Source organism: Guillardia theta (assembly GCF_000315625.1).
Source record: "Guillardia theta CCMP2712 unplaced genomic scaffold GUITHscaffold_105, whole genome shotgun sequence".
In the NCBI taxonomy this organism is placed as follows: Eukaryota; class Cryptophyceae; order Pyrenomonadales; family Geminigeraceae; genus Guillardia; species Guillardia theta.
The window spans coordinates 35,471-44,909 of NW_005434569.1; the positions used below are offsets into that span (position 1 = coordinate 35,471).

Genomic DNA, 9,439 nt, shown 5'->3' on the forward strand with positions numbered 1-9,439 from the left:
CCCTCCCCTTCCCCACGGTATGGTCGTGGCTCTCTAATTCTCGTCGACACGAAGCCGTTGCAGCATCGCAATCTCGCATCTACAGCATATGACTGAAATGGGGTATGCCATGCTACACGAGCCGACCGCTGAAAATGGGGATGATGTGGTTCAAATGACGGATTCTGAATTTCTTCTCCATGAGAACAGAACGCAAGACGAGGAAGAGAAGCGAACGATTATGATGCAAAGGCAGAGGAAGCTCAGCAGCCTGCAGTACTGCATCGAGCTCTTGAGCCGGCCAGCAAGGCCTCGGATAACAAGTGCAACAGGGTCAGAGCTGCAACTTTGAAGTTGGTTCAAATCAAGGACGAAAGGTTGCTTCGACTAGACAGGAGTTGTTTGCAACGTTGTAATCTAGTTCAGCATCTCTATGGTGTTGTTCTTGTGTTTCTATTCTGATGAGGCGTGAAATTTTTTAGTTCTTCAATGTGCTCTATCTCGAATGTCACATTAAAACATTCGACACTGGTGTTGTATCCAGGAGGATTCACTCATACCTCCACGGATATTCCCATGTTAACAGGACGCAGCATCAGCGCGGCAGCTCTTCCTGCCTCCCCCTTGTGTGCGCACCAAGCTTGATGTTTGCATGGATTACCTCAAGTAAACTGAAAGACTTGTGTCTTCTGATCTTATACCTTTCACACACTTCTTGCTCTACTCGCAGCGTCGTTGATCTCGCTGTTGTGTGTACAAGAAATTGCCTCTGAGAGTCAAGTTCATCGTCCATTGACGGGCAGAGCTGATATTAGAAGCAGCTCCCTGATAGTGCAATGGTGCACAAAAGTTTTGGACTCAACTAAGAATTCATGCGCAGCTCAGACATCTATGCCAGATCCGTTCTTCAGCCCATCAGTGTTCCTGTTCAAGTGATCTCCTTCTATCTTACATCATCGACACGATTTTAGACATCGTTTTCGAAAGCAAACTTGTATTCGTTCCTTATCTTTCCTTCCTTCGATGATGTGCAATAAGAACGGACTCGCTCTGCCTCTTCCCTTCTTCTTGTTTGTCGCGTCATGTCTGCCCTGCCCTGCCCTGCCCTCAGGCTGCTCTGCCCTGCTCACTTTCACACATCTGCTTCTCTGCCCTGCCCTGCCCTGCCCTGCCCTGCTCAGGACTCGATTGAGTGTCGGACTCCTCGATTACGACAAAGGGGATGTGATTCGACCCACCCCTACCTTGAACTTTGATACCCGTCCTTTTGATAGTGAATTGAAGGGATAAGTACCCTTTCTTCTGTACCACTACCCCGTTGTAATTGCTTGTAACCCCGCTACAATCCTTGCACCTTGCACCCATCACGGCCTAGCAGCGCTCGAGCAACGAAGTGGAGGAGGAGGAGGAGGAGGAGGAGAGGAGGAGGAGGAGAGGAGGATGTTAGATAGGGTATGTGAGAAGAAACTTGAGAGGAGCACGAGGACAATGAGGAGGGCGAGGAAGAGAGGAAGGGGAGGGGGTACAAAGACTGGAAGAATGTCATTCCACCGAGGGGAGGAGTTGGTGAGAATGCTCTCCGTTTGGCTGTGGGAAGGGATTGCGCGGGGAAGGGAGGATTTGTCGCGAGTGCAATGACGGGAGCATAGACTCACGAGATCAACAAGTCGGTCAAGATTGCGCGAGGCGAAGTGTAGAGGAGGGGAGGGGCTGACGGCGGCATGGGCTGCAGATGTGGGTAAGAGCGAAGGAGGGGATTTCTTCGATGCAGCTGATAGCTTTCTTCGTCCTTGTGAGTAGCCTTGTAGTTCACTTGCCCCTCTTCCTCTGACTCGCCGGCTGCCGCAGGTCAGCAGCTCTATCTCTATGTTTGTCTTCATCAATGCCGCGCAGCCTTCTCTGCTCAGACCGATTCTCGGTGAGGAGGGGAAGGGAGAGGGGGAAGGAGAGGGAAGGAGAGGGGAAAGGGAGGGTGGAGGGAGGGAGAAGGAGGGAGGGGAGGGGAGGGGAAGGAGGAGAAGGTGGAGGAGGAGGGAGAGGAGAGGAGTGAAGTTGCGATAGACGGCAACGCGAGCTCTCACTCGCCGCAAGAGTCGACGGCCAAGAAGAGTGACATCGGGACGATCTCCGGGCAGATCTTGGTGCGTCAAGCTCGACCAGCCTTCCTGTGCTTGACGGGAGATCCGAAAGTTGTACGCAGAGATCACAGCGATGATCAGCGGGGCAGTGATGGGCACCCTGTCAGATAGTCTTGGTCGACGAGTCTTGTTCAGTTTCGGTGCCCCTCCCCTCCCCCTTACCAACCTTCTCCTTCCCTCTCCCTCCCCTTCCCTCACCTCTCCCTCCCCTCCCCCATCCCCCCTCCCCCTCCTCACCAAGAATGGTTTGAGTAGGAGTGATGTCCTTGCAGGCCTGTTCGTCTGTTCGGTGACGACTGCGATGCTGGCAACGTCTGCGAGCGTAGAGGTGATGACAAAGAAGAAGAATGGATGTGAGAAGGGAGATTATGAGGAGACTACAAGAGTTTATAGCGATGGATGAGTATGCTGCTGCTGCATCTGATCCTGCTGCTGCTGCTGCTGCTGCTGCTGCTGCTGCTGCTGCTGCTGCTGCTGCTGCTGCTGCTGATGATGATGATGATGATGATGATGATGATGATGATGATGATGATGATGATGATGATGATGATGATGACATGGCGAGATGGATGGGAAAGAGAAAGAGCTAGGAAGGAGGATGGAGAAAGGAAGATAGTTCAGGAAGAGGAGGATCAGGAGAAGGGCATCGGCAAGAAAGATAACATTCTGAAAAGGATATATTCTTGTGGCGATGTCTCTTCGCTATAGGAGCTGGGACTCTTGGAGCGATGGGTAATGTACCCCTGAACCTTCCTCCTCCCTCCTCCCTCATTCCCTCCTCCCTCCTCCCTCACTCCCTCCTCCCTCCTCTCTTATTCCCTTCTCCCTTCTCCCTCACTCCACCTCCCTCCTCCCTCTCTCCCTCCCTCCCTCCCTCCCTCCCTCCGGCCCTGACCTTTTATCTCGTTCCTCCCTCCAGTGACCGCTGTGCTCGCCGACATGTTTGAGGAGGAAGACAAGGTAGGCGCATCCAGAAATGATCTAGTCTTCTCAAAGGTGAGCAGGGGAAAGCGTCAGGGCTTGTAGGCTTCTTTGCAGGACTCGGTGCCGTCTTCGGAGCTCTGGTATTCCTCGTCCCCTGCCGCTGCTACCTTCTTCTCCTCTCTCTCTCTCCCTCACTTTCTCTCCCAGGTCCTACTGCGCGTGCCCGAGTGGGCCTTCAAGCTCTCCTCGGGTCTGCTGGCAGCAAGGCGCCTCTGTGTCCTCTGACGGCAGCGGCAGGAAGGATGACGCAGCTCGCGGCAGTTCACTGCGGGTAGCATGTCGCCTCCTGTGCTGGATGACTGTGACGGCCCTGCAGCTACTACACGGCTGCCACCATTGCGCTCCTCGCTTCCATGCTCGCGCTCTTTGCGCTGAGGCCGCCGACTGTCGGACAAGCCTCGAGGCATCATGGGAAGGAGGAGGCAGGCGTGACTGCGTTGCTCCGCTCCTCCTCCTCTGGGCGGGAGGCGATGAAACTTGGGTGGGAGAGGACGAGGCTCTCGCTGCTGGAGGCCCTTCACGCGACCCGGCAGGACCTTGCCATCCTCCTCGCCCTCCTCGCCTCCTTCGCAGGCCGAGGAGACAGCGCGTCTATCACCGTCTTCCTCTCCCTCTGGGTCTCCGACTACTCCCGCGACGTCCTCCACTCTACAGGCTCGCAAGCTACCGCCACGGCTGGCATGGTGACCGGCATCGTCCAGCTGGCAGCCCTGCTGTAAGGCTGTAGAGGGCCCGCAAACTGCCGGAGCTGAGAGAGTTGGCAGGTCGGCGCCGCTGATCGGGCGGTGGGTGGACAAGGTGGGGGACGTGCGGTCCATGGCCTCCTCCTCCCTCCTCGCCACCCTCGCCTACGGGTCCCTGGGCCTGCTGGTCGTCAACCCGGCTGGCCCCCTGGGGCTCCTACTGGGAGTGGTGGTGGGGATGGCGGAGATGGGGGTGGTGGTGACCTGCCAGTTCCTCATGTCTCGTCGAGCGCCGGAGAAATCGAGAGGAGTAAGAGGAGGAAGACAGGGAGGACGAGGAAGACGAGGACGAGGAGGAGGGGGGGTGCGGGGGGGAGGACGGAGTGGGGAGGAGGAAGAGTAGGACGATGGAGAGGAGGAGGAGGAGGAGGAGGAGGAGGAGGAAGTGATGTTTGAGGGTCAGACGTTGAGTGGAGCTTTCGGAGTCTCTGCAAGTCTTGGGATCTTGTGCGTCGGAGCCCTTGGGGGAATCGTCTACGACAAAGTTGGATATGGTGAGCCATGACGATACAGAGAAACAGACTGTCAACGATGAAAATTATGACGATTATGATGATTGAGATGATCATGGAGACGTAGATGATGATCGAGATAATGATGATGAAGATGAAGATGAAGATGAAGATGATGAAGAAGAAGAAGGCAACGCTGATTGAGTGTTGCAGGTGCTCCACTCGTCATGGTCGGCATCGTTAACTTGGTGGTCTGCTGCTTCTCGTTAATAGTCCTTCATGTTCAGGGCACTTTCAAGCCTGAGCTACACAAACAGGCAAGACTGAGGAGGAGGAGGAGGAGGAGGAGGAGGAGGAAGAGGAAGTGGTGGTGGTGGTGGTGGTGGTGGTGGTGGAGTTGCAGGAGGAGGAGGAAGTGGTGGTGGTGGTGGTGGTGGAGATGGAGGTGGTGGAGCAGGAGCAAGAGCAGAAGCAGCAGGATGGCGGTGGTGTTAGTTGAGCCAACGGGAACGATTGCATGCTGACCTTGACATGGCAGGATGACGGTGAAGCCATTCTGGCTCAAGATTCTCTCTCTTTCTCCAGCGGGACAACTGTGTGAACACCTCCCACCCTCTCCTCCCCTCCCCCCCCTCTTGTCCAACTTCTCCTCCTCCCTCTTTCTTCTTCCTACCCTATCCTCCCACTCCTCTGAATATTATCCGCACGTATGTCTGGGAAACACGCCTTCTCTTGAATCCTCCTCCTCCTCTGCTGTCGTGTGTTATGTTGTACATAATTTCTTTGGATGCACTTCATTGAACAATTGTGTCATATCTTCTACATCCGTAGCTCACACCTGCTACTTACCACCTCTCACTCCTCTCATTCTTCCAACATCTTCTCCTCGCACCCGCACTAGAACTGGCAGCGCCGTGCTCAACAGGAACACTTGACAAACATCATCTTCTCTCGCACAACTTCAAGTGAGATCGGATTCTTTGAGCTGATTCTTGACTTTGAGGAGCAGAGATGTCTTCCACTTGTCGAGTTTCGATATCTGCATCGCCAACATCATCATTTCCGTCAACACCATCATGAGCTCCGCAACATCATGAGCAGAAGTAACAGCAACTACGCAATCAACATCTCCCTCCTCTTCCTCCTCACCATCATCATCTCCATCATCATCATCATCATCACCATCACTCCATCATCATGCATTCTTCTCTTGATAATTGTCAGACCTGATCGAATTCAAAGACAGCATTCGTGAATTTCTCGACATCCTGCGTAAAGGCATGAGATACAAGAGAGGGACGAGGAGAAATGAGGCAGAGGGGAAGAAGAGGCGTTGAAGTAAAAGCAGCACAAGAAGACAAATGGAGCTAGAAACAGGAAAAATGAAGGAGAGGAGAGAGGAGGAAGGATATGTTAAAATAAGTTAACAACCTGTTCCTCGTATGCCTCCCCAAGATCTTGTAATCTGCAAGGAGGAAGTATAAGGCAAAAAAGCAAGGCCATGAAAACAAGGAGGATGCTAGGGAAGGAGGCGGTGGCGGTCGTGGTGGACGACGAGGGGAGGGAGGAGGGAGGAGGGAGGAGGGAGGAGGGAGGAGAGAGGAGGGAGGAGGGAGGAGAGAGGAGGGAGGAGGGAGGAGATATGAACTCACAATTTGCACTCTCTCGTGTCAGAGAAGCTGACATCGAGGTCTTGATACCTGGCGTGTCAAGTGTCATTTACAGATCCGACAAAGGACAAAAGAAGTCCCAAAACCCTTCCTTGATTCCCCCTCTTCACTCCTCTCAAACTTTGAATCCCCACCTCTCCCTCTCCTTCTCCTCCCATCTCCCTCTCCTCTTCAACTCCTCTCCTCTTCAACTCCTCTCCTCCCCGATCTCCAGCAACTCACCGATCTACCGCTCGCTTGAACGCGATTACGTCGCCGGTGGCAAGGTGGCAGAGACCGGCTTGAAAGAAATAATCTTTGACGCTCCACTGCGAGCCAACCGATCAGAACCTGCCCATGGAGAGAGGGTGATCGACCTTGAGGAGGGCGACATCCAAGGAGGAGGAGGCAACGGATTCGAACACCTCGATCGCCCTCGTGTACTGCTCTTGCTCTGTCAACAGCACCAGCGTCAGCCATTCACGGTTCCTCGGTCCCTCTGCTATAGTCTGCAGTATCTTCGAAGGGATTTCACCTGCCGATAGGACAGCAACGCGCAAGAAGCATTGGTTCGACGAGCTCGTCTGGTCTTCTCCTTTGTAATAATCTCCAGCAAGCTGTTCAAGCTCTTCAGAAAAGCAAAACGAAGACGCAAGTGAATGGAGGAATGGAGAGGCGAAGTAAAACAGGGAAGAGAGCGGAAGAAGTGAAGAAAAGAAGAATGAAGAGGAAAGGGGAAGGGGAAGAAAGGACAAGGAAGAGGGGAGGAAGAGGAGATACGAAGTGTCCTGTCACCTGGAAGTGTTCGATTGCTTTCGGATAATTCAAATCTGACTCAAACAATTCTCCTGCAAAGATAAGTGAGAAGAACAAAGATCGCTAGCGAGATGCTCCCAAGCAGAATTGTTTTCAAACTTTCATATCATATGTCATATCACAGATCATCTCAAACCATCGGATCACGTCACATTTCATATCAAATTTCGCGTCATGAGAATATTACCAGCTTCTTTGTGAAACTTGGCAGCCTGCGAGAATCGCCCGTTGTTGATGTGAAGATCGATAGCTTGATTCCTAAGATGTCTGTCATCCTCTCCGGATGCATAGAGATAGCGAATACAAGCATTCGACCGCAACCGTAGACGAGCCAGCGTCCTTCTTGTATGCTTGAAAAGCTGCCTGAAAGCTGCATCGACAGTAAGCAACCATTAACCTTCAAAGGAACACAGTGGATGAGACAAATTATCGAAAGAGTATTCTCAGGTGAGATGAGATGAGATGAGATGCGATCCCATGGAGTGATATCCGATGAGGTCAGGTCAGGTCAGGTCAGAGGAAGGGAGATCAGATGAGAGGACAGGAGACAACAACGAAGACCAGCCTTCCTCCTTCATGCAGCAACAAGCACGGTCCCCGCCTTGGGTGTTACCTGGAAGCAGCTCCGAACTTGTCATTCAAAGCTAGCTGCAGCTCCGCACTCTTCCTGTGAGCGTCTCCGCACGAGCTCCATCGTTTTGCCTGGACGTGACATGAGCGAAGGCCCTCCAATCCCTCATCTAGTCCTCACCTGCTTGTACTTGTTTGCTGCCTCTTGGTACAACTCGATCGCATCTTCTTTCTTGCTCCCAAACAGACTGCCGAACATGCCACCTGCCAGCGGGCAAGTCATCTCATCGTCATCTCATCGTCATCTCATCGTCATCGTAGCAAGTTACTTCAACAGTCTTCATCCTCACCCTTGAGTTTCTTCTCGGCCTTTGCGACCAGCTCGTCGGCCTGCTGCTCCGCCATTTTGCCTGAGAGACCTGCAAAGAGCGCGAAGCGATATCAGCCATACAAAGTGAGAGAGCATGCTACAGGATAGAATCTTTAGATTCTCTCGCTATGAACATCAAACAATCAGCATGTCTCTGCCCTTTCGTATGGATCCTGGCCCCTTTCCGCATTGTAGCGATTGTCCACACAAAGATCCTTATGACATCTGAATCTCACCCAATTATTTTTGTTTGTTACGACTAATGCATCCTGTTTTTCATATTTTTGCTAGAAATCACATCGTCTACACTTTCCCTCCATGCTGTTCTCTCGACCTCAAATTCCTGTCTGCCGTTTCCCTCCTTCGTCACTGTCGGCTTGTTGTCCAAGAACCTTTGTAGCTGCTTGCCTGATCTTTGTTCTGATCTAGTCTCCGTTTTCCTCTCAAACTCATCAAATCAATGAGTCCCAGTAGCCTCTTGGTTGATGTCCTCCATACCTCATCCTCTTCCCTTCCCACTCCTTTTCAGCTTGACACGACTTAGTCAGAAATATTCCATTCGTCTCTATGCATTCTCGTCTTTCTTCCAGACCCTTACCACATTTTCTCTCAACCTCTCACTTCATTGCTCGTTCTCCTCGCCATCTCTTGTCGTTTTCTCTTCTCCTGCTCCGCATTTTCTCTTGTTCTTCCTTGACACTCTTGACCATGAAAACAGCGGTGACCGCAACCTTCCTACCCTGCTTCCAAATACCCCTCCCCTTCCTACCCTGACCCCCAACATTTCTTGACTACCCCTCTTTCATTACTATGTCCCCCCATTTGTACTCATTTTATCCCCACCCTTGTAATCATAGTTTACCATTTATGACTACCCCACCGGTACTAAAACAGAAATACCCCAAGAATTTGCTATCACCTTGTTGCCCTACCCTCAGCTGCCAATCCCTTGCTAGCGGGAAGACTACCCCTCCTTTTTTATTACCCCACCCTCACAATTACTGGGAAAATGTGAATAAGGAGGGGTATTTTCGTATACTACCACACTGGTCGATCGCCCCCACCCTAAACCTCCTCCTCCTAGTCCCCCAATGCCCACCCTGTACATGTACCCCATTCATCTTCGATCAAATAACCCGTACTCTTGGTACCCCAGTGTACCATCTGATTGAATTTACCACCCGTCCTTTCATGCGCAAGTTTTAGTAAGAAGTAGGGGTCCATTAAAGGAAGGATGGGTAGGGTGCTCGAGAACAAGAAAGGATGGCTTCAAGAGACGGAGCATTAACGAAAAACGATGTAGCGGAGAAAAATGCGAAGACAGGCAGGCAGGCAGGCAGGCAGGCAGGCAGGCAGGCAGGCAGGCAGACAGGCAGACACAGACACCGAGTAAGAGTAAGAGTAAGAGTACGAGTAAGAGTAAGAGTTAGAAGCACATTGGGGACAGAAGATAAGGCACAGGTACCGAACACGAGGTGTCACGAGGGGATAAACGCGTAGAGGATGATGCAATTTCCTTGCCGGGTTTCTGGGATGATATTTGGGAGTACTCCGAGTAGAATGGCAGAGATTAACAGTATAGGAGCTGGAGGGCGACAAAGTTGGAAGTTGAGGAGGGCGAAGTGAGGGTGGCGCAAGCTGGACTCGAGGAACCCAAAAAGGCTCCGAGCCATTATGAAATAAGTTCCCTCAATGCTTTTTCTGGCTGACTCTGCATTGACTTGCCAGGTGATAGAGA

At 52.1% G+C, this 9,439-nt stretch overlaps 2 protein-coding genes across 2 annotated transcripts; one reads left to right on the forward strand and one right to left on the reverse strand.

Moving 5' to 3' along the window:
• Nucleotides 1-1,744: 1,744 nt before the first annotated feature.
• On the forward strand, nucleotides 1,745-4,897 carry GUITHDRAFT_117102 (hypothetical protein; the record flags this gene model as incomplete). Its single annotated transcript, XM_005823600.1, has 14 exons — nucleotides 1,745-1,771; nucleotides 1,828-1,897; nucleotides 2,041-2,120; nucleotides 2,170-2,257; nucleotides 2,390-2,470; nucleotides 3,037-3,077; nucleotides 3,122-3,181; nucleotides 3,249-3,291; nucleotides 3,339-3,372; nucleotides 3,418-3,816; nucleotides 3,866-4,094; nucleotides 4,248-4,338; nucleotides 4,614-4,786; nucleotides 4,835-4,897. The coding sequence occupies 14 exons, from the start codon at nucleotides 1,745-1,747 to the stop codon at nucleotides 4,895-4,897; spliced, it is 1,479 nt and encodes a 492-aa protein (XP_005823657.1).
• A 184-nt stretch (nucleotides 4,898-5,081) lies between these two features.
• On the reverse strand, nucleotides 5,082-7,752 carry GUITHDRAFT_155157 (hypothetical protein). The gene is made up of 13 exons (XM_005823601.1): nucleotides 7,682-7,752; nucleotides 7,513-7,595; nucleotides 7,375-7,463; nucleotides 7,066-7,131; nucleotides 6,949-7,019; nucleotides 6,741-6,793; nucleotides 6,481-6,562; nucleotides 6,323-6,399; nucleotides 6,189-6,274; nucleotides 5,949-5,996; nucleotides 5,728-5,761; nucleotides 5,523-5,564; nucleotides 5,082-5,335 (listed from the first exon to the last, which is right to left on the reverse strand). The coding sequence occupies exons 1-13, from the start codon at nucleotides 7,734-7,736 to the stop codon at nucleotides 5,258-5,260; spliced, it is 864 nt and encodes a 287-aa protein (XP_005823658.1). The 5' UTR covers nucleotides 7,737-7,752; the 3' UTR covers nucleotides 5,082-5,257.
• Nucleotides 7,753-9,439: the final 1,687 nt, after the last annotated feature.

Excerpts from the sequence above, each read along its gene's own strand:
- GUITHDRAFT_155157 (XM_005823601.1), bottom strand. The coding sequence starts at position 7,736 with ATGGCGGAGCAGCAGGCCGACGAGCTGGTCGCAAAGGCCGAGAAGAAA. Across the intron at positions 7,464-7,512 it reads CAGCAAACAAGTACAAGCAG|GCAAAACGATGGAGCTCGTG; the intron begins GTGAGGACTAGA and ends TGTCACGTCCAG. Across the intron at positions 6,794-6,948 it reads CAAGTTTCACAAAGAAGCTG|GAGAATTGTTTGAGTCAGAT; the intron begins GTAATATTCTCA and ends TTATCTTTGCAG.